This window comes from Emydura macquarii, unplaced genomic scaffold (assembly GCF_026122565.2).
Source record: "Emydura macquarii macquarii isolate MOO-44397 ecotype Brisbane River unplaced genomic scaffold, CSIRO-AGI_Emac_v2 contig_2292, whole genome shotgun sequence".
Taxonomy (NCBI): Eukaryota; Metazoa; Chordata; order Testudines; family Chelidae; genus Emydura; species Emydura macquarii.
In genome coordinates, this window is record NW_027132429.1 from 918,675 (window position 1) to 946,057 (window position 27,383).

Below are 27,383 nucleotides of genomic sequence, written 5' to 3' on the forward strand. Positions count from 1 at the left end.
GCCTCCTTCCTTTTGTGGGCCACCAACCAACCGGATGTGAGACGCCGCTGACTTCCGGTTTCTCTGGCGTGGACCCTGGACCCTGCTGCACGGGGATTCCGCCCCTTCCTCGGGTACCGCTTGGGCTGGGCCTGGGGGGGGCCTCAGTGGGGGAGGGGCTGGGTCTGGGGGGGCCTCAGTGGGGGAGGGGCTGGGGCTGGGTCTATAGAGGCCTCAGTGGGGGATTGCATCTATAGGGGCCCTGGTGGGGGGGGGGGGTGAGCTGGGTCTATAGTTCTATAGGGACCTCCATGGGTGAGAGAAGAGCTGGCTCTATAGGGGCCTCAGTGGGGGAGGGGCTGGGTCTATAGGAACCTCAGTGGGGGAGGGGGCTGAGCTGGGTCTATAGGGGCCCTGATGGGGGGGTGAGCTCAGTTCTATAGGGACCTCCATGGGTACGAGAGGAGCCGGGTCTATAGGCCTCTCAGTGGGGCATGGAATACTGTCTCTGTTGGGGACTGAGCCCCCCACTGGGCTGACTGAGGAGGGGGTGTTTTCTGGCTCAGCGGTGGCTAGAGGGGATTGCTGTGCCTGGTGCATTAGGGGTGGAGGGAGGGGTTCCTGTGCCCCTGCGGGGTGAATGGTGACCCCAGTAGCGGGCAGGTATTGGGGCTGTCCAGAGGCATGCTCTTGTAGGGGCCTATGTCTGATTTAGGGAATAATGCAGAGGAACAACCAGCTACATGGGCTCCCTTTTCTTTCCTCTGCACCAGGATCTGCTGCCTCTGCCTGTGAATCATGCTGCTGCTGCTGCTGCCAGTCCTGGGCACTCTGGCCTCTTCCGTGGAGGTGAAGAGACCTCGGGGCGTCTCTTTGACCAGTAAGTTACCAGAAGCTGTAATAGAGTCTGACACTGAATTGGGGGGTCGCTGGCCCTTTACAAAGTGCTTGTGGGGGGCATGACTAGTTAAAGGCAATGCCCCTTTGTCATCTTGCTGTCCCTAGAGAGTTCCCCTCTATGCGGGCAGAGCACCTCCTGGCGCAGCATCCCCCCCTGTACTGCAATAGCTCCATGTACCTCCACCGTTGCTTGGAGGCTTTCAGAGCTTTGTGGACTTTCCAGGCCCCATAATCCCCCTCCAAGGTAGGGGGATTTTTAAGGTAGTATTTTTAACCAGCGGGGGAAACTGAGGCACAGAGCGGGAGAGTGACTTACCTCCAAGGCCACCCTGGGAAATCGGGGTCAGAGCCAGGACTACAGCCCAGGAGTACTGATGTACCATCCCCTGCTTTAACCACTAGACACCACTCCCCTCCCAGAGCTGGGAATAGAACCCAGGAGTCCTGACTCCCAGCCCTCGTGCACTAACCCCTTGTCCACAGCTCTACGTGTGAGGATATTTAGGGGCCTGAGGGATGGCAGCCGTCAAGTTGCCTCCTATTTGGTAAACAAAGGTGGCAGAGTAAAAGCTCTGCAACGAATTTGTTAAAATTGAGGCTTTCTTAATGAGCCACCCCTCCTCTCTTGACGGGGGGACGCGGTGGAGGCGGGGCTGCTGCGTGTCAGTACGTGCTAGTACTTAGAGCCATGGACCTGGAGCCGAGAAGCTACCTTGAACTGAGTGCTGGGCCTCGGGGAGTCCTGGTTGGTTGCCGTCTGGGCAGCGTGGCTGGAAAGCTGGCCTAGGGGTCATTGGGTGGGTGCCTGGAGGGACCGCAGGCCCTGCGAGGGAGGGATTGGAGGCGAATCCCCACGCATTCCCCTCCCCTCCCCTCTTCCCCTTTTTGGCCCTGTCACGTCTTCGTTTCTCTCCCTCTCAGACCATCACTTCTACGAGGAATCGAAGCCGTTCACCTGCTTGGACGGGTCCTCAACCATTGCCTTCGACTGGGTCAATGACGATTACTGTGACTGTCAGGACGGCTCTGACGAGCCAGGTGGGTGACGGGCCCGAGAGCCCCGCTGCCGGTCCGGAAGCAGCACGCTGTGCCCTGCCGCGCACTCATGTTCGGTGCAACGTTGACGGGCTGTGCCAGCCGTGGCAGGTCCTGCCTGAAAAAGCAGGAGGCAGATGCAGCGAGCAGGGGCAAGAGGACCTGAAGCAGCTGGGGGGGAGGCAGTGCAGCGTTCAGGGAAGCACCAAGCAGGGAGGAGGAGGAGAGGGAACTGAGGGGATGTCGTTCACTCCCTTCGAGTTAGCTGAGCTGAAGTGCAGCTTGGCGCGTCTCATCTCATCAATTCCCAGCCGTCGCAGGGGCCCAGGTATTGGTGGCATCTCTCTCCCTCCTGGTCTCTGCCTGTGGCACAGCTGAGCGTGCAGAGGTTTGAAGTGCATCACTCTAACGGAAGCCGCGGGAGTGACTCGGGGACAGCCTCCGGCCTAGGCCATCCTGCGGGACAGGCCAGGTGATCTAAGGGTCCCTTCTAAGCTCACACACTATGAAATAAGCCTCACGTTCCTAGAATCCTAGATGAGGGTTGGAAGGGACCCCAGGAGGTATCTAGTCCCACCCCCTGCTCAAAGCAGGACCAACCCCAATTAAACCATCCCAGCCAGGGCTTTGTCAAGTCGGGCCTTAAAAACCTCTAAGGATGGAGATTCCACCACCTCCCTAGGTAACCCATCCCAGTGCTTCACCACCCCCTAGGGAAATTTTTTTCCCTAATATCCAGCCTAGACCCCCCCCCCACTGCAACTTGAGACGGTTGCTCCTTGTTCTGTCATCTGCCACCACTGAGAACAGCCTAGCCCCATCCTCCCTGGAACCCCCTTTCAAGTAGTTAAAGGCTGCTATCAAATCCCCCCTCACTCTTCTCTTCTGCAGACTAAACTAGCCCAGTTCCCTCAGCCTCTTCTCATAAGTCTTGTGCTCCAGCCCCCTCATCATTTTCATTGCCCTCCCCTGGACTCTTTCCAATTTCTCCACATCCTTCGTGTAGTGGGGGGCCCAAAACTGGGCACAATACTCCAGATGTGGCCTCACCCGTGCCGAATAGAGGGGAATAATCACTTCTTTGGATCTGCTGGCAATGCTCCTACTAATGCAACCAATATGTCGTTAGCCTTCTTGGCAACCAGCGCACACTTGACTCATATCCAGCTTCTTGTCCACTGTTACCCCCAGATCCTTTTCTGCAGAACTGCTGCCTAGTCCGTCGGTCCCCAGTCTGTAGCTGTGCATGGGATTCTTCCGTCCTAAGTGCAGGACTCTGCACTTGTCCTTGTTGAACCTCATCAGATTTCTTTTGGCCCAATCCTCCAATTTGTCTAGGTCGCTCTGAATCCTTTCGCTACCCGCCAGCATATCTACCACTCCCCCAGCTTAGTGTCATCTGCGAACTTGCTGAAGTGTCTGCGTCCTCATTAGCTCTGCACGCAGAGGCCGCACTAAGCGCACCCCATGGCTCGCAGCGCTGCGCTGAGCCACTCTGTGGGTTCTTTCCCAGGGAATCCGGGGAGAATCTGCCTTTCCTGGGCACGCCGGGGGGATTGTGGGAAGGCGTTGGAGGCCTGTCAGCCCGCTAGTCGTGCTAGTCTGCAGCCACACTGCAGAGCGTCGGGCAAGCTGCACTCGCTGGAGTGTTACCGTAGGTGTTGTGCGTGTAGCCGGGACTCAGGCTAGGTGTGCCCTGAAGCCCAGGCCTGAGGGAGAGGAGGGCAGCTGTCTTCCCATGACACTAGGTTCCTCTCCCTCGGGCCAGTTGCCCTCTGCACATCTGTGCTCTGCAAACCAGCAAGACTGTTTGTGTCTCTTTCAGGGACCTCGGCTTGCCCCAACGGCCGGTTCCACTGCACCAACGCCGGCTACCGGCCCCAGTACATCCCCTCCTCCCGCGTCAACGACGGCGTCTGTGGTAAGCGTGGCTGCCCCTGCTCGGGCGCCAGGGCGCGGCGGGGCACTCCGGCTGAGAGCGTCTGGGCGCGCGGGGCTGGGTCGGGACGTAACGGCCGCTGTTGTCTCGCTTTCAGATTGCTGCGACGCCACGGACGAGTACAACAGCGGCTTCGTGTGTGAGAACACCTGCAAGTAAGGGGTACCCCTGGCCCCCGTTAGGGGGATGAGACTCTTCTAGGGGGACTGGCTGGCTCTGGGGGATATGGGGCCTTTCCCCTTTAGGGGTTGCTGGCCAATCCTGTCCCTGGCCAGGGGTTCTGGCCAGTTTGGGGGGGGAGTGAGGAATGGGACACACCGCCTTCCCCTCTAGGGGGAGCCGGGTCCAATCTGGCCCCAGGGTCGGGGGGCCGGCTGTCTCAGGAGGCAGGGAGTGGGATACGAAACCTTTTCCCTTGAGGACCTGTCCCTGGGTCAGCCCAGTTGCCGCCCGGGGCATCCCAGCCCCATGGCACCTGCTAACATCTCATGATCACATGGTGCCGCTTTCTGCCCCTCGCTAGGGGCTGGGCCCATGTAGGTTTGAGTCAAACGGGCCTGGACTGTCTCCCTCCAGCAGTGGAGGTTCGTGCCCTTAGATCCAGCAGTCCCTGGCTCAGTCCCTGCTGCCGCTGACAAGGGCAGAAGGCTGCGGCTGGCTGATCGGGGGGGGCCTCTCTCCTCTCCCCCACCCCGAGCAGAGAGATGGGCCGGAAGGAGCGGGAGGCGCTAGCGCAGATGGCAGAAGTGGCCAGGGAAGGCTTCCAGCTGAAACAGGTGCTGATTGAAGAAGCGAGCAAGGGCAGGGAAGACAAACAGGTGAGGAGGTTGGGGGAGGACTGGGGATCGCTTCTCTGCGCTGCCAGCTCCCGGCTCTGGCACAACCAGCCGAGTCGTGGGCCTGGAAAGTGCCCCTGGCACTGCCATTGAGGAGGGAGCCTGCCCCGTTCGGTGCATCATGGCAGCTTCCGGCGCTCACCAGCGCCGCTGGGTGAGAGATGTCGATGGGGTGAGGGGAGCGGGGGCGGGCAGGCCCGTGCCAATGCAATCTGTGAACCCGCCACGGACTAGGCACTTACACCCGCTGCTAGCCTGTGCCCGTAGACGCAGCCCTGGCGAGGTGGCGTGGCTTAGGGCTGTGGGGGCTGGCTGGCAGGACTCCTGGGTTCTGTTCTCAGCCCTAGGGAGGGTTGGCATAGGCTTCGAGCCGGGAGGGGAAGGGATGGGGGATCAGGACTCCTGGGTTCAGTTCCTGGCTTTGCCGCTGACTTGACGTGCCGGGTGGGCCAGTCGCTGCATCCTCACCGGGCCTCAGTCCCCAGCGGGCGGAACGGGGATGATCCCCCAGCAGGCGGGGAAGGCAGATCCAGGGGTGGGTGGGGAGCTGCAGCCTGAGCCCAGTACCTGGGCAGGGGCTGCTGCTTGGTGATTTCTGAGCCGCTCCTAACACACACCCCGCTCCTGACACACACCCCGCGCAGAGGACTCTGGCCGAGTTACAGGAGGGGAAGAAATCTCTGGAGGAGCAAGTGGAGACGTTGCGATCGGCAAAGGAGGTGGCAGAGAAGCCGGAAAAGGAAGCCAAGGAGATTCACCAGAAGCACTGGGAGGGTGAGGGCGCTGGGCCAGTGCAGTGGGGTACGGGGCAGGGGGAGGGTGCTGGGCCTGCTCGGTGGGGTACGGGGCAGGGGGAGGGTGCTGGGCCTGCTCGGTGGGATACGGGGCAGGGGGAGGGTGCTGGGCTGTGCGGTGGGGCTGGGAGCATTGCTATGAAATAGATGGGAGTGCAAGAGGCAGCATGGCTCAGTGGTCAGAGCACCAGAGCGCCCGTCAGGCTCACCTTTCCCAGGGGAGTGCAGCAAACTGGATAGATCAGGCAGCCAGGAGCCCTGGGTTCTGCGCCTTCCTCCGGGCGAGGAGCAGGCTCTAGTGGTTGGGGGGTGGGGGGCTTTGCACTCAGAGCCATCACTTGGTCCACTTCCCCAGAGTTGCCAGCTGCGGCACCGCAGCTGAGTCCTGGGCTGGGACTGGGGGATCCAGGTTCAAATCTCTGCTTCGACACTGACTTGGGCAAGTCACCGGATCTCTCAGGTCTCCGCTCCCGGACTGCGGTCGGGGGCGGCGCCCAGCATGACCGGCCGTGACTGAGGGACACTGGGGCAGGGCGGGGCAGGGCAGGGGCTTGGGCTGTGTAACTGGAGCTGTGCGGCTGGTCCCAAACAGAACAGAAAGCGGCCGAGAAGGCGGCGCAGGAGCAGGCCCGAGCCAGCGAAGCTTTCCAGGAGCTGGACGACGACGGGGACGGCCTGTGAGTCTGGGTCTTGCCGGGGGGAGGGGGGCGCGTGGGGTGGTGATCCCAGCAGCCTGAGGGGAGTCTGATCAGCCCCCCCTGCCTGTACGTGCCTCTGTCCCCTGGTGCGACTCCTCGCCAGCCAGGACAGGCGCCCCCCCCACCAGCAGTGTGTGCATTGTTCCTTTCCGTGTAGTGCGGAGCTCTCAATTTCTGCCGCAAGCCCCGGGGGGGTCTTGGGGCCCAGTAGATGCATCCTCAATAGGGACCGGTCTGGCCGATGTCTTCGCCCCATACGAGTGGGCAGGGGGGCTGAGATCAAATCCCTGTGGAAGTCTCTGTGCACTCTGCCTTCAATCCCTGCTGTCACCTCCCCATCTCCCTTGGGGCCCTGCCAGTGCTCCCCCCTCCCGTTTCCCTTCGGGGCCCAAGAAAGCCTGTGGTGATGGGATAACCTGGTCCCTCCAGCCCTGGACAGCTTGGCTGTGGATCTGGGGGGCTGACGTCCCACCCCCTGGCTCGGCTCAGCCAGGCCGAGTGGAACAGCTGGAACAGGCCAGCGGCCCCCGAGCGGTCAGAAAGGCGGCTCTTCTGCCCCCTCCCTTGGAGCTGGGGGCAGCCGGCCACACTGAGCGGCCCCAGCGCTTCAGCTGGGCGAGGGGCACAGGTCAGAGTCGACCCATCAGCGTGGGGTGAGGAGGTGCCAGCTAACATGGGGGGGACACTCCTGTCCCAGTTGGAGACTGACACCCCCCCCCCCCCCCGGCAGACGGGCGCATGGGGCCTGCTCCTTTCCAGCTGCTTGGCCTCTCGCCAGCCACAGGGGTTCAGACCCCGCTCCTGCCCCCTGCATGGAGGGCACTGGCTCACGCATCCTCTCTGGTCTTTCCCCACCCTCCCGCCATTCCCTGGTCGCAGGGTGTCGGTGGCCGAGCTCCAGACCCACGCAGAGCTGGACGTGGATGGAGACGGGACCCTCTCGGAAACGGAAGCCCAGGTACAGAGGGGACGGGGTTCCCTGGGTGGAGGCACTGTGATGTGACACGCCAAACAGTCCTCAGCACTTCACGTTAGTCCTCCAGGTGGGATTGACCTTGATTCACCAGCAGGGAAACTGAGGCAGGGAAGGGTGTTCAGGTTTGCACAGTCGATGGCATGACGCTGCACACAGAGCTGGAGATAGAACACAGGAGTCCTGGCTCCCAGCCCCCTGCTCTAACCACTAGACCCCACTCCCCTCTCAGAGCCGGGGATACAACCCAGGAGTCCTGACTCTGTCCCAGGCTCAGATAATTCCTCCCACCAAAGCTCTTTAATTGATACCTAAATTATACCCAGGGGTCGCTTCACCTCACGCTGAAATGCAGCCACCTCGGGTGGGAAGCAGCCACCGTTTAACAGCTCCCACCACCACCGTGCAACAGTGCTACGTGTTAGCCCAGGGGGGAGACCCTTCCCCACAAAGCCCTGCACCCCCTTTGCAATGAAATCCCACCTCCCGAAAAGGGGTCTGACCCTGTTACAAAGACAGCGCGGAGCGTGCAGGTTTTGCTTCTGTGGCCGCAATGAAACCTGGGGAAATTCAGCTCGGTCCCTTCGAGTCCAAAATCCTCCTGGCCCCCAACCCACCAAAAACCAGTTCCTCTGACCTGAGCGACCAGCCACGAGCATCCATTCCACCCGTTCTCCAGCAGGTGGCGGTAACGGCTCACAGGCTGTTTTCTCTGGGGACCGAGCAGCTTCCTCTCTGCCCCCAGGTGCTCTGGGTCGCCGGTTTGAATCCGGCCTCAGCCCAGAACGCCCAGGAAGCATTAACTGGCTTGGATTAGCTGCCCTAGGAGACAGGCCAGTAAAACTCTTAGCCTGAGCGGAAGGGCCGTTCTCCTGGGGGCTGCAGGACTCGGACGTGATTCCCAGGCACCTGCTGAACCGGCTGCAGATGTCCGTCTTTGCCCACCCTGCGCCCCGGGACCCCGGCTTTACCAGCGTGCAGTCAGCCTTACAGCCTCGGCGCCGGGTCGCCAGCCTGGCGTGCAGCCCGCAGCCTCCGTAGGATGGGCCTGTTGCTGACAGGGCGTGACCTACCCTGGCGTGGCCGATGTCCTCTCTAGATGACAGGCACGTGGGAGTGTCTTGTGTGGTGCCTCGCGGAGACGCCTCACCCCAGGCACACCCGGCCCCCGGCTGGGATCTCGCCTCTAGAAAGCAGCTCTTCCCCGGACGAGCAGGCAAGGGGAATTTTGAAGGCTGCTCTCAGGCGGGGGGCTAGGAACCATCAGGCCCAGGAGCAATCGAGGAGGTGCCTTATGGCAGCAATCAGGGGTGACAGCTGAGATCTGGGGTGCACCGAGCACCACACAGACTGCCCTGCCCCCCAGTGCTGAGCTTTGGGGGGGCCCTCCATTGAGCTGGCACAGCACAGGTCCCTAGGGAGAGATGGTCCCTGCCCTACAAGGTAGGGAAAAGGAAGGATGGTTGTGTCCCCACTTTAGAGATGGGGAAACTGAGGCCCAGAGGAGATGCAACGATTGCTCCAAAGGCAGCCAGGGCGGCAGTGACTGAGCCGGGAATCCAAGACAGCCTCTGGAGTCCAGCCTGGTGCTTTTTTAGCCCAGCCAGCCTCTCTGCTAGCCCCATCTTTGATCAGCTGCAAGAATCCCCGGGATAACTCTCTCTGGGAGAGGGCAGAGGGATAGCTGCCTCCCAGTCCCGCCAGTTAGCGATTGGCTCCTGGCTGGGAGCCGGGGCCTGCGTAGCCCCTTTCACGCTGATCCCAGCAAGTTTCTAACCCCCTCGTCTTCCCTGACGTGCTCGGGGTCACAGTCTCATTTTGAATGCTGCTCCCCTCCTGCGGCGGTGAGTCCCACAGGCAAACAGCACGTTTCCTTGTGTGCCCCACTGTACTAACCGTGTCTCTTCCAGAACCTTCTGGGGAACGCCGTGCAGGCCGACGCCTCCAGCTTCCGGGATGCCGTGTGGGCTGCAATCAAGCAGAACTACAAGCCCGAGGTCAGCGTTCTAGGACTGGCTCTCCTCCAGGGAGGGGGGCCGTGTGTCCATTTCTGTCTGGAGATGCATAGCCAGATCCTGGCAGCATTGCCCAGTGGGTGGAGCGTGGACTAAGGCCTGGCTTCTGTTCCTGGCTCTGCTGCGGGCCAGCTGGGTGACGCTGGGCAGATCACACCGCCACTCTGTGCCTCAGTTTCCCCACCTGGACAACGGGGACGGTGATCCTGATCTCCTGTACAAAAGGCTTTGAGTTATACGGGTGAAAAGTCCTAGAGAAGAGCTACGTGGAGTTATTAACCTGGGTGGGACAATGAGCCCTCTACCACCGGCGAGAAATGGCTGGTTCCTGTTATGCTGCGGTGAGCCTCGGCTTAAGAGTCTCTTTATGGGGCGATCTAGTGGATTTGGAGGGCAGGACTCCTGGGTTCTGTCCCAATTCTGCCAGCCTCCCTCTGTGACCTCAGGCAGGCGGCTTTGCCTGTCCGCCTCCGGGCTGCCCGATGAGGTTAACCGACGCCACCGACGCCCAGGTGTGAAGCATGATGGGGCGATACCTGAGTGCGCTGCCTGGTGGCGAGTCACTTCCCCCATCCATGCCTCCGTTTCCCTAGCTCTGATCTTGTGCTTTTCATCAGGAGAGCTCAAAGCGCTTCACAAAGTAGTTGCGGATCATTGTCCCTGTTGTGCAGGTGGGGAAACTGAGGCACGGAGCAGGGAAGTGGTTGGCCCAAAGGCGGCCCAGCAGGCCAGCGGCAGAGCCAGGAATAGAATCCAGGCTTCCTGAGTCCCAGTCCAGTGCTTTAGCCACTAGGCCCCGCTACCTCCCTGAAATAGCCAGCCCTCCCTTTCTTCTGTGACTCTGGGCGCACCAGCCCGCTGGGCTGATGTGGCGGCATCGGAGAGCAGCCAGGCACTGCTGACCCTGGGCTGCGGCTGCCGTGTGCTTCCAGGGCCTGCCCGACGCCGCTCCCCTGCCCGAGGCCCCGATAGAAGAGGCCCCGGAGCCCCAGCCGGACCTGCCCCCGGAGCAGCCGGCTCCTGAGGATGACTATGATGAGGAGGAAGAGGAGGAAGGCGATGATGACGAAAGCAACGAAGAGGAGCCGAAGGTATCGCAGGGGTGGGGGGCTGCGACCTGGTCCTCGCAGATCCGAGGTGACCTGGGTCTGAGCCAGCTGGCTCAGAGATTGGGGGGCCAAAGATCTCTCTGGAGACCCCGGTCCTCCTAATGCCTGATGGATCTCATCATTAGTGATGCCTCCTGATTCAATCCCAGCTGCTGGGCTTGCCTGCTGCCTTCCTGCGGGGTTTCCCAAGCCCGTGTGAATTAGAGGCATGAGGCAGCTGTTAGGATTCATGCTCCTAAATCCCTTCAACTTCCCATTGGCGTCTAGCCCATCCCTGTCTACCAGGGCAGGTGCACGTGACCCCCTACAGCCAATAACCCCACCGGAGCGCCGGGATCGCTGGATCGGAGCAGGCCCATCTAGCCTGGTGTCCCGTCTCCAGTGAGCCAGGGCTAGCCACCGCCACAGAAGGAGCAATAATCTCTGCGCTAGGGGGATAACCAGCCCCCGGGACAGGCACCTCTGAACCCTCATTGGCGAGCAGCCCATCCCAAAGGGAAGGTCACAACCCTCCCAGACCCTTGCCAATTCTCCCTCTGGATCATCTCATTTTCCGTCTAGACACCCAGCCCCTCTTGACCTCCTGCAGAGCTCCATGCCCTCCTGTGGCAGTGAGTTCCGCTGGCTCGTTGCATAGAACTGCAGGCTCGTGTGTCCCCAGCATGGGCTCCGTGCATCTTTCCATCCCTCTCCAGTCAGGGGCTCCCTGCAACCTCCCTCCTGCCCAATCCAACTTCCCTGTTCTCCTTCAGGTGCCCCCACCCAAGCAGCCATCTGACAAGGCAGCGGAGGAGGACGGGGAGGAGAAGATGCCCCCTTACGACGAAGTAACGCAGGCCCTCATCGACGGTAGGGTTTTAAAGCGAGGGCAGAAACAGCCCCCGGGGGTGAGTGGTGGAGGGGAATTCTCTCCCGGAGATAGCCAGGATAGCGTGGGCTGTAGGCTTCTAGATACCAGAAAGATCCACCCCAGCCCCCTCGGACAGACATCCCAGCCCCACCGGGGGAGCTCTGCTTATGTAGCAGGCTGCACAGTTGGCCCAAATCCCTGAGCCGGGCCCAGAATTCAAACTGGGGTCGCCCCCTTGGCCGCGTGACTCTGCCACCCGTGTCCCGCAGCCCTGTGGGCTGGTAAGCAGACCACAAACACTCGGGGCCCTGAGCCCTGGCCATTTCCGTAGCTTTTCTTTGCTCAGGGATCCGCTCCACGGCCCGCTGAAATCAAAGTGCGTTTACCAGTGTCCGTCGCTGTCCTGTCGGGCCTTTAAATCAGGTCACTCCCAAACACAGGCTACAAAATCCTCCGGCAGCAAGTTTCGTGCAGCTCCCTTGCTTTTGTTACAACCCTCTGAAGAGCTCCTTTTAGCCTTCCCCCCCCTCCCCCCGTATTGTTTTGTTAAATATCATCTCTAAGAGGCTTAGGGGTTTAACGCAGGCTGAAGCTGCTACCTGATCTGTAAACAAGCCATCCGCTCTAAGAGGGATCAAGCGCGCGCTTTAGCGTGGCCAGGCTCTAGGCTGCTTGTGCGTGGGATGGATGGGATGAGCCGAGCCGATTTGTGGTTTTGAATTAGCCAGCGCGTATCCCAGAGCTCGCCCATTCCTCTCAACGGCTTCGGGCTCAAGGGCTCGCCTCTGTCGCCCCTTCTGGAGCAAGTTGCGCTGCCCAAGAGGGGCCCAGATCTTTAAAACCACATAGGTGCCTAACTCCCATAGATATTAAGGGGAATTAGGCACCTAAATACCTTCAAGGATCCGGGCCAAAGTCAGAAGGCTAAAGGGACACCAATCGGTAATGACTCACGCTCACACTATCGCCTTTCAGCCCAAGGAGCTTGGGAACTGGGGCAACCACCTCTGAGGCGTGGCTCGGCAGCTGATTGGGGCGCACAGGAATGCTGCCAGGTAGCTGGGGGAGGGGGTTCGAGGCTGGCAAAGTATCAGCAGCTAGAATCGCAATAGCCAGCAATGCCCTCTTTATCTGGCCCACCCCCATGGTATCTGGGCCTTTCACGATCTCTGATGTCGTTCTCAGACAGGGCGGTTCTATTATCCCCACATTATAGATGGGGAAACCGAGGCACAGAGACCGAGTGACTTACCCACCATCACACAGGGAGCCTGTGGCAGAGCTGGGACTAGGCCCCAGGTCTGACAGGCTGGCGCTGTAACCACTGCGCCATCCTTCCTCCAGCCAGAATTCTCTTCATCTTTCTGCTTCGAAGCCGGCGCACCTTTATTTCCCCAAACGCAGAGCAAGTCCCTACCCCCAGCCGTTCCCTTGATGGTATCTGTACAGCTGTACCCCCTTGGCTTCCATCCTCGCCATGCCCCGACTGGGGGTCGTGCCCTACCCCCAAGACCTAGAAACACAACTTTTCACTGGGGCCAACAGTGAGGGAACTGCGTGGAATTCACCAGCCTAGACAATCTCACATCTTACCCGCCCGTCTCCGGGGACAGAGAGTGCGTTAGCTAAGCAAAACTGCCCTGCACCAAGCCAAAAGCTCACTTCCCTCTCCCCCCGCTTTATTGCTCCTGCAACAGTCTGCAGAGGTGGCAATCCTCGGCCATGTCGAGGGTCTTTAAAGCAGCCGCTACATGGCAGGGCCCCTGCCAGCACCCATTTGCCCGGCTGTTCCAGCAGCTGGTTTCGCTTCCTGTAGTGAGGGAGAGAATGGAAGAAAAGTTGACTCATCGCCTCTGTGTAATTAACTCTTTGCGAAGAGCGGCGCGGGAGGAAGCGGCTGGCGTCACCTGGGGTTTGATGCAGCGCCGGCAGGGCCATGAGAATGGGATTTATTAGGTAGCATCTAGGACTCCGGTCATGGTCAGAGCCCAGTTGTGCTAGGTGCTGTACACAGACGGCAGAAAGCGTGATTCTCTACAGAGGAGTGTTGGGGAACTTGGCTGTCGGCTGCTGTGGCCAGTCCCTTAGTCTGGCCAGCCTTCTGTCTAAGGCGCTTGTCTGGCCATGTCTTTGGCCAACCCTCGATGCCTACACAAAGGACGTTTGTTCTCCTCGAAATGGGCTGTCGCGTGCTGTCCGGGCTGGCACCGCTGTGTTCTCTTCCACGCCAAGCCCCCCTCGTTCGGTGGATTGATTCTGCCCTTTCTCAGGCGAGCTTTCAGTACGTCTTTGAAGCGCTTCCTCTGCAAGTCCTTCGTCCCTGACTCAACCGGTAGAGAGGACTTGCTTCGGGAGGCGAGTGTCAGGCCTACAATGGCCAGTCCAGCGGAGTTGGTGTCTCCTGACCTGCGCTTTTACACGGCTGAAGGTGGCTGCAGGGAGAACGCTGAGGTTCTCGCGTCCCGTCTTCCCAACTGATCCTGAGGATCCTCCTATGGCCGCGCTGCGGGAACCACTCCAGCCGCTCGAGAGGTCGTCTAGAGGTCGCCCAGGTCTCACACCCATAGAGGAGAGTGAGGATGGCACCTGCCGTGTAGACCGAGATCTTGGTGCCTGTTTGCAGATCTGTCATGGGAGACTTGTTTAAATTGTCTTCCAAAGGATCCCGTGTTCGATCGTTGTGTTGCTGCTGTTCAGGAAACCCTGGAAAATGTGAACTGTTTCCCATACCTCAGCAGCCGTCTCTTCCAAACAGCCAGTGTAGACAGAAATCGAATACAGGTCTGGCCTCTATCGCCATAGTCTCTGAGCGCCTCTGAATCTTTAATACATTCTCCTCCCAGCCCGCTGGGAGACAGGGCACCATGGTGCTGTTATCTCTGTGGACAGGTGAGGGAAACTGAGGCTCAGAGAGACTGAGGACTGGCCTTCGCTGCTCTTCTGTCGACGTGTAACTCAGGCTCCCCTTCGCCCCACTCCTGTCCGCGCACACCTCTAACTGCAGGGCAGTGCTGCTTTGAGCTCCGCCCAGCTATCTTGGTGCTAGTCATGCCCCGGGGTCCCGGCTCCTCTGGCCCCAGCAGGTCGCTCTGCAGCTCGCGGGCGGGTTTGCAGCGAGGCGGCTCTCACTGGAGCGCAGAGGGTCTGTCCGCCCAGCACAGCTAAACATGGGGGCTTACCCGTTCCCCCAGATTTGGAGGTGCTTTAAACCCAGGGAGGATGCTAGAACCTGCCCGCCTTGCAGTGAGGAACCAGGTTGAATCACTCGCGCGCTCCTAGTCCTCCAGTGCCCTTCCCACAATTCCCCTGAAGGGCAGACAAGGATGCAGCAAGGGGACACCCGGCGTGATTTGCCCAGGCTCACCCAGGCTGTCTGGTGGGGCACTGGCTCGAAGCCAGGGCTGCCCGGTCCTTGGCTGGTGCTCCACCTGCTCTGCCATGCTGCTTTCTCCGGGCTGCATCCTCTCCTTACATGAAATCCGGCTCCCGCTCTGAACGGCGACGCTGCCCCCCCGTCTCTGCTCACAGGCGCCTCTTGTCTCCCTCTGTGAAACATTGGTTTCATGCAAGGTAAAATGAGGCAGGTGGGGGTTGCCGGGGGGGTTCAGACCTGGGGGCCCATCTACCCCGGCATCCTGTCTACAACAGCGGCCGGACCGCATTGAACCCGGCTCTCTCCAGAGCCCCGTTCAACGCGTGGCAAGATGCAAGCGCTGTTTTAGCGAGGTTAACATCTTACGGGTGTGTAAGCACCTGGTGGGGCTGGGATTCGAACCCAGATCTCTGGAGCCCAGTCCAGGGGTCAAGCCAGTTGACCATACAGATCCCAAGAAGAGGGAGAGTTCTGCAAAGGGCCCCCTAGCCGCCTCCTTGCATGAGCTGCAGATCCCAACCCAATCTGTCAACACTTCAATACAGAGTCCAGTGAAATGTACCAGATAAAAGCCTGGGCTATTTACTGCCGCAACATACCAGATTGAACAGCCACAGCGGCGCCTGGATTCTCTGTCTGCAGAGCGGGCATTTCTCCGGGAGCATCAGTGTCTGCCTGGCTAAGTGCAGCTGCATCGCGCGGGCCAACGGCCTCCGGGAAGCCGATCAATACAAGAGCCGAAATAGCCCGATGCTGTCCTGGGAGTTGGGCTCCGGTGCCTGGCTCTGCCACAGACTGGTTGCTGAGTATGCCAAGCTGGGGAAAAGCACCATTCATTCATCTGCGCCGAGCCCCGTAACTCGTTTGACCGAAGCACCTTCCAGAAAAGCAGCCAACCTTGAGCTGGAACCATCAGGAGATGGAGACTCCAACTCTGACGCCTTTTTTCAGCGACCCGGCTCTAGCGCCCTCCCGGTGTGGGGCCGGCAGCCCTGGTCCTGGTGTTTCCTGCTTTCAGAGGCCGTGGCGTTGCAGCGACGGGCCGAAGGTTGCCACGGTGCAGCTGTGTGCGGTTCGTATGGCCACACGCTGGCTGAGACGGGGCGTTAGCTGGAAGGGCCCTGTCGTGCTGGGCGCTGCATGCCCACACAGGCCTTGGCGTCCCTGCGGAAAAGGCATGCAACGGCAGCTCAGCTGTCTCGCCGGATTACCCCAGTGGAGACACGCCTCATTGCTGGCCCTTGCGTCCCCTCCCCAGGCTGATCTTGCCTAGTTGCACCTAGGCAAAATCTACTGATTGGGGGGGAGAGGGGGAAGGATAAATAACCCCTTCCAGATCACCTGCCCGCTTGTCCTCCAGCTGCAACTTCACTGCAGAACAAGGCCGGTTTATATCAGAGCTAAAATCCTAGTGGGGGGAAAAGGCCACTTAGCAGTAATTGGTCAAAGTAACCCCCCTCTTGGTGCGGCTGGTCCCGACCCCAACCAGTTTACAGTGATCCCAACTGTGCTGCTGGGTGACCATGGGCAAGTCGCTGTCCCGCCCCATGCCTCAGGTTCTAGTTTTTGTTTAAATCTCACTAGTTTGCTAAAATACGCCCAGGGGGGTTTGGGTTCTGAGAAGCCGTGGTGTCTAGTGGTTAGAGCAGGACTGGCTGGGTGTCAGGACACCTGGGTTCTATCCCCAGCTCTGGCAGGGGAGGAAAGTCCAGTGGGTTCCAGTCCAAGGGGGAGTGGCGGGGATGTTGGCACGATCCGGGTTCCAGTCCTGGGTGAGGCGGGTGTTGACGTGAGCTGGTTTCCCGCGCCGGCGGACATCCCTGCACACTCAGGCGGGGGGCGAGCTGTCACGCTAACTCTCCGCCACCCCTGACAGCTTGGCACCAGGGAATCCACAGCCCTTTCCCAGTCCCCTGGGCCACCCCCCATCTCTGCCCTCCCCATTCAATGGGATCTAAATTGTTCTGAGTGGAGTTGTGGCAGATGGATGGGAGGAAGACGCAGGGGGGCACACAGGGCTGGGCGGCAGAATGAACCTTTCTGCCTGTCCTGCGGGAGCAGTAGGTTGTTTACCACACGCCTCTCTCTCCGTGGGCTAACGTGCGAGCCTCCGTTGCTGCTGCCTGCCGGGAGCAGAGCCCTGGCCCTCTCCCCTTCCCACCCTGGCTTCCAGCCCTCCTACTCTAACCACAGCCCTGGGCTGCCTCTCTGTGTGTTGGAGAAACACAGCCCTCCGTTCTGTTGCAGGCGGGTGTAGGTGGCTCGCGGGTCCCTGGCTTCTCAGGCTCCTTCCCCCTGAGGCCGCGAGTTCAAATCCAGCCCAGGTCAGGAAGCAGCCAGCTGTTAGGCCTGAGTGAAAGAAGCTGGGCAAGTCCCATGGCAGCTCCTAACAGGCCACGCAAACGTGCCGCTGCCCTTAGCGCAGATGCAGCCGCGGCTGTGGGGGGCGTCCCGAGGAAGCCGGAGGCAAATCAGCCTGGCCTCCTCCAGCTGCCGGCCTCATCTCCATGCCCTCTCTTCCAGCTGCCCAGAAAGCCCGGGAGCAGTTTGAAGAAGCTGAAAAGTCTCTGAAGGAAATGGAGGACTCCATCCGGTAAGGGAGAGTCGGGCCTGGGCGGGGGGAGGCAAAGGGGGGTGGGAGGCTTCCACGTTCCCCCCACCCGGAGTGAAATTAACTTGGGAAGCATCAGATGCCCAGAAATATGCTAAAGCTGGTCTGGTGCTAGAGGGTGGCTGGGCTTTGTGGTTAAACATGAGCTGGGACGGCAGGACTCCTGGGTTCTGTTCCCCGCTCGGGGAGAGGAATGTGGGCTAGCGGGTAGAGCAGGTGTGGGAGAAACAATCGAGGCATCGGGCTCTGGAGACGGGGAAAGTGAAACGGCCCCAGCCTCTTGCGGCTGCTGGGATTGGAGACAAACTGCTGCGAAGGCCAGAAGCCAATTAGCTTTCCCCAATTAAGCTGTTAATGAGGATTGGGGATTTTTGCAAATCCCTTCTTGACAATGCTGCTTGATCTCTGGCGCTCACGCGTCACAGCCTGCCTATTATGATGGCAGTGTTGCTGCTTGGGGGGGTGGGGGTTGTTGGGGGGAGAGCTATTTAATACAGACACCCGCCCACCTCCCAGGGGACCGTGTGGCCCCTCCGCTCTGTTTGTTTGGAGCAGGAAATCAGCTTTTCCTTCCCTCCCGCCCCAGCCCTGACACATCCCAGGAGATCACAGCGAGATGGAAACCGACAATAAAAAAAAAAAAAAAACCAACCCAACTTCCCGCCCCATCTCCTATCAATTGCATAGGTGAGGAGCCGCCATCCCCTGTCCTGCCTGAACTCTGGGCCTGTCGGAGACTAGCGGCCCCCTCTGCTGAGAGACCCTTGGCAACAGAGGTTGCACAGAGCTGTCAGGGCACGTCTGATGGAGAGAATCTTCCCTTTGCACTGGGCTTGTCCCTCCAATCTCCAGAGAAGAGGCTGGCTTGGCCGTTTTGTTATTACGCCACCTCGTGGCCCAACAGCTGGGCTTTTCCAGCATGTGTGGCGTCACCCCCTGGGGCGCCTTCCTGTGTGGGGCCTAGGGTCAGTGGGGTGATCCTGTGCTGGGAGATCTCTCACAGCCATCCGCTGAGATGCCTTGCTGCATGAGGCTCTGCGCTAACCACTAAACTCCACTCCTTTCCTAGAGCTGACCGTCAAACCCCGGACCCCTAGCTCCTGCTCTGACACCCTGAGCACTAGACCACGCTGCCTTGCTCAACGTGAGAGCCAGCTCCAGGGAGTTAGGGGGTCTAAAGACCCTTCCCCGGTTAGACCCAGGTTTCCTGTTTTGGTTCCAGGGCGCCCCCGGCTCTCTAGCCAGGCCGCGTGGTGTGATCAATGGAAATCAATCGATGTCGATTACGCCCGCTAAAGCAGCAGCAGGTGCCAAACCGGCTCTAATTGAAGTCCCTCTTCCAAATCAAAGAGCCTCCCCCCGCCATCTCTCCACCTGATACCTGCGGGGGGGCGGGGGGACTGTCTGGCCTGAGCCATTAGAGAGCCCCCAGGGATGGCTTCGCTAGCAAACAGCTTACAGCGGGGGTGGGGAGAGACGGAGCGCGCTGAAGTGTGGGCAGACGCAGGACCCAGAGAGGGCTCGCGGATCCAGCCGCTGGAAGTTGGAACCAGACAAATTCAGGCTGGAAATAGGGGGTAAATTTTTACCAGGGTGAGCCTGGAACCGCTGACCCAGGGTTGGGACGGGTCCGTCAGGGCTGGCAGTTTGGAAATGGCGATGGGCTGTGTCTAAAAAATCCACCCTGGGAATTATTGGGAGGATGTTCCCTGGCCTGTGTTAGCCAGGATCACAGTGGTCCCTGTGAAGGACGCCCAGGAACACAGAGCATGAAGCATGAGTGCGTCCCCCCCCCGTCACTCCGCCCCGCTCTGCTGGGGTGGAGCGCAGTGGCCAGGCTGTGCAGAGTAGGACAGGAAGTGGAGCTGGGCAGAACAAAAAGGAAGCGGTGGGGAAAGATCCCAATTTGGCTGGGCCTCTGCCGTTCACGTCCCAGCTCTGCCAAAGAGTTCTTTAGGTCATCCTCTGTGCAGAGGTTCCCTGCTCTGCCATCCACGGGTGGGGAAACTGAGGCACAGGGGAGAGTCAGGGCTTACTACGTAGTCTAGGAGCAAGTCAGCACAGCTGGGAACAGAACCCAGGAGTCCGGACTCCCAGCCCCCTCCCAGAGCTGGGACCAGAACTTGGCCAGGGGACGCTCCGCCACCAGCACTGAATTACACACAAACTCAGCAGCTTGGCCAAGGTGTCTCCCGCCTTCTCCAGCTGACTCTGCCGCAGCCTGCCCCGGAGAGGCCAGTAATTGGCAGTAGCCTTGACTACCGGGGAGGGAACCCAGACAGCCGCTCTTGCTGACGGCAGGTGCCCACGTCTCAGGGGGTCCAGCCCATGGCAGCTGGTGAGTGGCGGGAGCAAAGCGGAGCCGGGAAGCTTACCACATGGGGTTCAAGCCCCCCAATGCACCATCTCTGCCCCTCCCAGGGGCGGGCTGGCTGGCATCTGGCCACGACCTGCCCCCATGACACCCCCTCCTCCCATGAGCTAGGAGCCAGGAGCTGATGGCAAGGACAGCCCGTCGCAAGGGGGAGATGACTAGTGGTCTGAGAATTCCTGTTTGGCGTTAGGTGAACCCTGGCGGCCAGGACTCCTGGGTTCCATGCCCAGCTCAGGGAGGGGAGTGGGGTTTAGCGGGTTGAAGCAGGGGGAGCTGGGAGTCAGGACTCCTGGGTTCTCAGCTCAGGGAGGGGGGTGGGGTTCTATTCCTAGTGCAGGCCCTGACACCACCACCCCCAACATACTGCGCCATCTTTGCCTCAGTTTCCCCACCTAAAATGGGGCAAATGACTTTCCCCTGCCTGAGGGGGATAGATGTCACACCTGCCAGGCAGGCGCTGTCTGCAGCCGGCCTCCTTACACCAGCCAGCATTGCATGGGCTAGGGATAGAGCCGGGGGGGGGGGAGGGGGAGAACAAAGCTGGGGAGGAGCAGGACCCGTGGATTCGTGAGCAGAAGCTATAGGGGAGCCCCTGCCCCAGCCCTGCCACGTGGGGCTGAACGGGGGAGGGGGACATAGTGCTCCTGTCACTGCCAGTGGGAGCAAAGGGCGGGTGTCCCAGTGGTCCCAGACCAGGCAGGAAACTGTGCGATCCAGGTGACCTGGGAAGCAAAGCAGGAGCCGTGGGGGTGGAGAGGAAGGCCCAGTGCTTTGGGCACAAGCCTGCCTTCAATTCACTGCTCTATCCCTCGGGCAAGTCACAGAGCTGCTCTGTGCCTCAGTTTCCCCAGCAGCACTATGTCCCTCACAGGGGGATTGGGAGGATGAAAACATTGATTGGGAGGGGCCCAGATACTCTGGCAGCGGGGAGGGGGGTGTGTCGGTACTGAAAGGGCCGGGGGCATGAAAGGAGCACAACCAGGGGGCTGACCTCTTCTCCCCTCCCCCTTATTATCCTTCCAGGAATCTGGAGAAGGAGATCTCATTTGATTTCGGGCCCCAGGGGGAGTTCGCGTATCTCTACAGCCAGTGCTACGAGCTGACTACGAACGAGTAAGTGCTGAGATCGATTCCCCCTCCCTGCCCTCCGCAAACTCTCCCTGGGAGCCTCCGGCCCGGGTGAAGCGTGAACGTTCAGGGCCGACCGTTTGTGACTGGGGGCTGGGGCGCGCCTTAGGACTTACCCACCTCGGGAGTCTCCGAGCCAGCCCGAGGTTTGAGGCCAGATTCTAGCTCTTTGCCTCGGAGATAACGCCCAGCCCGCTGCTGGCCTGCGGGAGTCATTTCCCGGCTCTGTGCCTCAGTTTCCCCTCCCACTCGGCTCTCGCTTGGGGGTCCTGCTCAGTCAGAGGGCTGGGTGCCATGGCACTGCACGTGGTTAATGAGAGCCTTTGGAACCAGGAGGGGGTAACTGAGGCACAGACAAGGAGAGGGACTTGACCCCTCTTGTGTCATGGTATGACAGTGGCAGAGCCGGGAATAGAACCCAGGAGTCCTGCCACCCTCCTACCCCCAGGAGGGCCACGGAGCAGCTCCCAAAAGCCGCCCTGTCTCTTTAAGGCAAGTCTCCCCCCTTGAAAATCACTGCAAATCCCAGCCCCCTGAGGCGGGTAGTGAAGGGGTTGCTAGGCTGCGGGGCCCAGGTGATGCCGCCACGGCAACGCAACATCTCTTGGGTGGAGGGGGGAAATCAGCTGGGAAATGGAGGGGGAGGGGATGTGAAGGGGGAGCAGCGCAGGGGGTAGCTGTGGGAAAGCGCAGGGGGGATGGTTGGGGGGCCAGGAAGGCTTCAGGGGGGCCCCAGCCTCTTCGCTCACTTCCTGGGGTGCAGCTGGGCCAGTGGCTCTGCGGGGTCCCTGGGCTGAGTCACGCAGGCTGGGGCTGGGTCAGCCCCCCACCTGCCCGGGTCAGTCCCTCACCATGTTCTGGTTCCCCCCCGGCAGGTACGTTTACCAGCTCTGCCCCTTCAACAGAGTGTCCCAGAAGCCCAAGCACGGCGGAGCCGAGACCAACCTGGGGTAAGACAGCGATCGCGATGCCCCCGCGCCAGCCAATCCCCCACACCACCCGGCACCATGCCCCTAGCGAGGAGAGGCCCCAGCTCCCTCCCCGCCCACGCCAACCAGTCCCCCACGCCACCCAGCACCGCGCCCCCAGGCAGGGAGAAGCCCCGGATCCTATTCCCTGCCCTCCCGAGTCAGCTAGTCCCCGTCCCGGGACCAGATCAGGGCTGGGGCCCCCTAGAAGGAAAAGACCCTGGGTCCCATTCATGAGCCGCCCCCTCTCCCCCCGTTAGCATTGCCACACCCTTGCAGAGGGTGGGGGTCGGCAGTGGCTTCTGTGGGGTGCTGACCTTTGATCCCTTCGCAGCACGTGGGGTGCGTGGGCCGGCTCGGACGAGAACAAGTTCAGTGTCATGAAATACGAGCACGGGACAGGCTGCTGGCAGGGCCCCAACCGCTCCACCACGGTGAGTGACCCTGCCTGGCACCCCCTGCCCGGGCCCTCTCCGCCCCCCCGCCCCATCCTCTCCTTGGGGGTGACGGGAGCCCAGCCGGCTCTGGGCCAAACAGCTGAGCCCACGGCGCATTCCCAGCCAGGGGCATCGCTGTACCCCTGCCTGCCCTGCCCTGCTCTGAGCCGTGCTGTTCCGACGACCTCTGAACAAGCCCCGAGGCGAGTGGCATCCCACCAGGCCTGCCGCTGGCGTCACGGGGGCAGCGGGAAGTGGGGCCGCAGGCTCTGTAACCCCCGGCCAACGGCCAGCGAGAGCCAGCTGCCGAGCCAGAGGGCGTCAGGCTGGGAAAAGTGACTCCCCGTTTGCCCAGCGAGGGGCAGGAGCCCTGGTCCGGCCTTCGGTGACAGGGGCGGGCTCTGAACCCCGGCTGGGCAGCTCTTTCGATCAGAGCTGCCGAGATCCAGGGGCCTGGCCAAAGGGGCCCGCTCTGAGCATCTGGTGTGACCCATGGGCCGGAGAACCCACCCTGCCAGTCCTGCGCTGCGCCCCCCAACTTCTGGGGCCTGCTGGCACCTCCTCAGTGCCCACCGCCACTACGTCCCCTTAACTCTGCCCCCCCTCGGCCCTGCGCCCTCTCACAGGGCCCACGGTATACGGCAGGCCAGAGGAGGTGACGCAGCTACCCCAGGGCGCGGCTGGGAACCTCTCCCGGCGCCCCAGGCTAACGGTCGCCCTCCGGCCCTTCTCCCATGCCCCCAGGTGAAACTGACGTGCGGCAAGGAGACCGTGGTCACGTCCACCACGGAGCCGAGCCGGTGCGAGTACCTGATGGAGCTGGTGACGCCGGCCGCCTGCCAGGAGCCCCGCGACCACGGCGCCTCTGACCATGACGAGCTGTGAGGGGCTGGGGGAGCCAGGTCTGTGCCCCCAGCCCCGCGGCCCCCGACTCTCACCCTGGGTGGGGATCAGAAGTGGGGGGGAGGGGAGGACCAATCCCAGTTCAGGGGGGAGCGATGGGACCCTGGAGCAGGGATGGGACAGGCCACCTGTCCTTATATAGCACAGGCTGGGCATCGCTTGGTTTCCCCCTGCCCCCTGGGATGGGAGGGGCTGTGTGTGCCTCAGTTTCCCCATCAATTGCTGCCCTGAGCTGCCCTTCGTGGGTCCCTGGATGGCGGCTCACCCTCCCTGGTGCCCGCTGCACCCCATCTCACGGGGCATCTGCTCTCTCTCACAGGGGCTCCCTCCTGCGACCTCACTTCCCAGCCAGGCCATTGCAGGGGGGGTGGGGGTGGGGGGTGAGGATGCTGAATAACCCTCCTCCCCCACCCCCGCTCCGGACCACACCACTGCCCCAGCGCCGGGACCACGGCTCCACCTCTGCCCTCCCCTGCTGGCCCCTGCCCCCCCCACGCCCACCTGCCTGGACAGACAGCCGTGGCCCGCCAGAGACCTTTGGATCTGCGAGACCCCTGCGGACTTTTCTACACCAGAATGTGAGTCGTGTCCTGTGCCCGCCGGGCAGCCGCCAGCCCTCCCCCTGCCCCCCACGGGCACCTCCACTGGATGCGTCTTGAGCCTGGCATGGTTCCTGGGCCGTGCCCCGGCCTTTGATCTTCCAGGTACAGCTCTGGCCCCTTGGCCCGGGGGCTCCAGTCACCAGGAGAGGGTCCCAAGGCCAAAAACTTCCAGGCCCTGAGGATGCCCCCCCTTCACCCCAGCAGCTGCCCCTCCTCCAGCCCCTGCTGTCGACTGAGCCAGGCAGGGGGCGGCAGGCGCTCAGGGGGTCCCGACCCACAGCCAGCGCCCAGGGAGCAAGCGGGGAGATCGCGCGGCAAGGATCCAGCTCAATAAAGGAAAGTTTCTCTCCGGTGCCGGCTCTGCGTGGGTCCTGAACTCGCCAGGGGCTGCAGGGCGGGAGTGAGGGGCGCTGGCAGAGCTGGGAGGGGGGGAAGGGAACGACCCTCCCCACTGCGCCCCTCCCCTGGGCGTCTCCCACTGCGCCTGGCTCTCTTGGCAGGGAGTTACGGGGGGCCCTTTGTTGGTGCCTTTCCCCTGCTCCCTCCTGTCCCCGCCCCCCCCATTTCCATAACAAAGGGGCCTCCCTGCCCCCACTCCCAGCTGAGCCCCAGGCGCCTGCTGCAGGTGGGGGCTCCAGGCACAGACAATGCCCCATGGCAGCCCTCGGGGGGGGGGGGGTCCTTCTCACACCTGTCTGGGTTTTAAGGGGAGGGGGGCTTTCTAAGGAGCGGCTTGTGGAGGGGAGAGGGGAGGTCTTCCTGGCCTTTTGTGCCCCATCTGCTCTGCCCAGCCCCACCCCCACCCCTCCAGCCGTGGGGGGAGGGAGGGGCCCTGGACTGCAGCGGGCAGGATGCCCCGGGCAGCACCCATCCAACCTGCCCAGTCTGCATCTTCCTGCCCCGGTGCCCGGCAAGGAGGGGCCGGGCTGCGCACTGGGCCCTGGGTCTGTACTGCTGGGGGGGGCTGATCAGCCCCAGTTTGCAGCACCCGCCCCCAGACACTTCCCCCTCCTTGGCCGGCCCAGTCGTGGCTTCCGGCTTCGTGGGGCCGGACCGGAACCGGTTCTGGCCAGAAGTGGGGCTGGCACCGTCCTGCATGAGCCTTCCGCCCGCCTCAAACCCCAGAGACGCTGGCCGGGGCCAGTGGGGCAACTGGAGGGGGCTTTTCCCCACCCAAGTTCAGTGCCCGGCGCTGGTGCTGCCTCGGCCCATGACCTTGGTCCCAGCGCTTTGGCTCTGAGCCTCAGCGGTTTCCACGGAAACCAGCGGGAGCTCGGTGTCCACGTACCGTTGAGCTGGGCCTTCGTCTCACTCTGGGCCTCAGTTTCCCCATCTGTGTAATGGGGAGGATCCTACTTCCACCCTGGGACCCTCGGGGGCCAGGCAGCGCTTGCAATGTCTGCCCAGCATGGCGAGGTGAGTTAGCTCACCGGGGGCTACCCGGCAGAGGAGACACCACCCCGCCTGCTTTGCTGAATTGCTGACCGGCCCTGGGTCTTGTGCACTAAAACATGGGCTCCCTCTCCCCCCCCCACCCCACACACATCTTGATTTGCTGCCCTTCTCGGGCTTGGCACGGCGCCGTCTCACTCACAAAGCCCCAGCTGCCAGAGTCCTCGGAAGCTCGACCGTCCTCTTCCAAACTAACTCGCCCAGCCCCTGCCCGGGAAACGGTCCGGTTTGAAAGGAAGGCCCCGTTTCCAAGCAGTTTGTAAAGGGTTAAGCCATGGCCCGTTGGGAGGTTAACAGGCAGGGGAGAGAGAGCTGATGTGGGACTGAGGCGCTCTGGCATCTAGTCCCTGCCCCCGACTGCCTAAGTCACATCCCCTCCCTCTGCCTCAGTTTCCCCATCGGTAAAATGGGGCGAATGCCCCCGAGCTGGTTTGTAAAGTGCGTTGAGCTGGGCCAATGACCGGTTTCTGTAGCAGGGCCCAGGGTCGTTTAGCATCGTGGCGTATAGCCCCTAGAGCGCCTCTCTCTGCCACGCTTATCACCAGCGCCTCGGGCCTGCTGGGCCTCGAACACGTGTTCCCCCTTTGCAAGTTATGGCTGAGTGGCACCGTCGTACATTGTGAGTCCCCAAAGGGTCACAAACTAGGCACTCACAGCCCTCCGCGCACACCTACACACACAAACACACACACACACACGCTGGTTAACAATCCCATGATTTTTAAGCTGATCTCAGGATTTTGAAGGCCAGAGGTGGGATTTCATTGCTAACTGTTTGGGGCTGAGGGTGCTGCAAGCGGGGGATTGATGCCATGCACCCATGTGCCTTTTGCAGGCACCACACCCCCCCCCTCCCGCTGCCTGCCCTCTCCGCACACGCGTGCATTCCACACACACATTTCCAGCGTGGGCAGTGTCCGCTGCCCATCCGCCCGCAGCAGAGACACACGTGTAAGATTCTGAACTTTTTTATTTTCTGGCATGAAAAGTACAAATAATTCAACAATTCCATGTAAAAGTTCCTTACAGTCGCTGTGCCTGAAATCCCAGGAATAAATAAACTAAATGCAAAGTGTCATTGAAATCAGCATTTGCTTTGTTCTTTTTTACCACAGTTTTTTGTTCTTTTCCCCCCGCCCCCCACCAACCCCTCCACTTCCTCTCGGCCCCTCGCTCGCTCTGTCTGGTGTGATTTCTGGTTTGGCTTAAAAACCCATCCAGATAAATTAACCGTATGAAACTACAGAGCGGAGGAGGGGGGAAAATACACGGTCTCTAGCCACCACATCACCCCTTTTCCTCCCCACTAAATCCACTGCAAGGTAAGTGGAGGGGGGGTCGGCGAGTGTCCCCGAGGTTATTAATCTCGGCCTTCCCCCCGCCACTCCTCTGACCCGTTTCTTGGAAGCAAATTGTCCTAGCAGCTAGAAAAGGAATTAGGAGGAATCGTCTCCGCGGGCTGGATCAGCCGGAGACGCGGCCTGGTTTGATCTCCAGTTCGCTTCAATGACCCGACAGTCCTTATTGCTACTAGAAAAAATATCGGGAGAGGCGGGTTGACCAGCTCAGCTGTGGAGTGATCTTTTCCCTTTCCGCTGCTCGAAGCTCATCTGCAACTGCAGGCGAAGCATTGGATGCCAAGGCTGGATGGGGGAGGGCAGAAGGCTTGAAAGAAATCGGGTCTTGGGTCATCCAGGCCAATCCAGCCGGCGTTCTCGCCTGCTTGCAACTCCCAGCGGTGCAAAGTCAGCTCTTCTCCAGTGGCCTTGATTCAGCAAAGTTCTTTACGCAGCACGGCTGTGGGCTGGCCGGTGGGGAAGGTGAAGGAGTGGGAGTCGCCCGGGTTCTGGTCTCCTTCCTCGGCCGTGTGAACTGGGGCAAGTCACGTCCCAGCTCTGCCTCGGTTTCCCCTCTCACCCTTTGTGTATCTAGCTCGCCGAGGCAGGGACTGGCCCTCACTCTCAGGGAAGCACAATGCGGGCCCTGAGCTCACTCTGCAGTGGCTAGCAAAATGGGATCCTGGTCTCAGTTGGGATCTGCAGCGCCCTGATCTTGGTCAAGGTCTGTGTAGTGGCTAAGACCCCCTGATCTTAATTAATTCCATAATCCTGCGCACGTGCTTAAATACGTTGCTGAATCAGGTCCAGAGAGCACTGCAATTTGCCCCTTTATATGCGCAATTTTGGCTTCCCGGGAGGCTCTTTATAAAAGAAAAAAAAACTGAAATAAAAGGAAATCCATCACCAAAATCAACTCGATCTTTTTTTGTCCCCCCTACGTTGAGGGGAGTTGAGTGCTGAGGGCTGTGTTATGTAGGGGGCAAAAGGGCTAATAAATACACACAAGAATAAGAATAAATAGATAAAATGACAAGCTAGAAATTTGATTCCCTTAACCCGCTAGTAGA

The 27,383-nt window shown here is 60.9% G+C and overlaps 1 protein-coding gene across 1 annotated transcript; it reads left to right on the top strand.

The window, feature by feature from the left end:
• Positions 1–38: 38 nt before the first annotated feature.
• PRKCSH (PRKCSH beta subunit of glucosidase II) lies at positions 39–24,125 on the top strand. Its single transcript, XM_067560450.1, has 18 exons — positions 39–113; positions 753–859; positions 1,801–1,917; positions 3,740–3,835; positions 3,951–4,008; positions 4,554–4,671; positions 5,334–5,463; positions 6,076–6,160; positions 7,061–7,139; positions 9,065–9,151; positions 10,102–10,260; positions 11,031–11,127; positions 17,025–17,094; positions 20,510–20,599; positions 21,490–21,564; positions 21,917–22,016; positions 22,764–22,921; positions 23,242–24,125. Exons 2-17 carry the CDS (start codon positions 778–780, stop codon positions 22,902–22,904), a joined length of 1,584 nt encoding a protein of 527 aa, XP_067416551.1. The 5' UTR covers positions 39–113; positions 753–777; the 3' UTR covers positions 22,905–22,921; positions 23,242–24,125.
• The last annotated feature ends 3,258 nt before the right edge of the window (positions 24,126–27,383 follow it).

What these genes read in the sequence shown, in the direction of transcription:
- PRKCSH (XM_067560450.1), top strand. Translation starts at nt 778, where the DNA reads ATGCTGCTGCTGCTGCTGCCAGTCCTGGGCACTCTGGCCTCTTCCGTG. An exon ending in GTGTGTGAGAACACCTGCAA is followed by an intron (nt 4,009 to 4,553) that starts GTAAGGGGTACC and finishes CACCCCGAGCAG; the next exon opens with AGAGATGGGCCGGAAGGAGC. An exon ending in GACGACGACGGGGACGGCCT is followed by an intron (nt 6,161 to 7,060) that starts GTGAGTCTGGGT and finishes CCCTGGTCGCAG; the next exon opens with GGTGTCGGTGGCCGAGCTCC.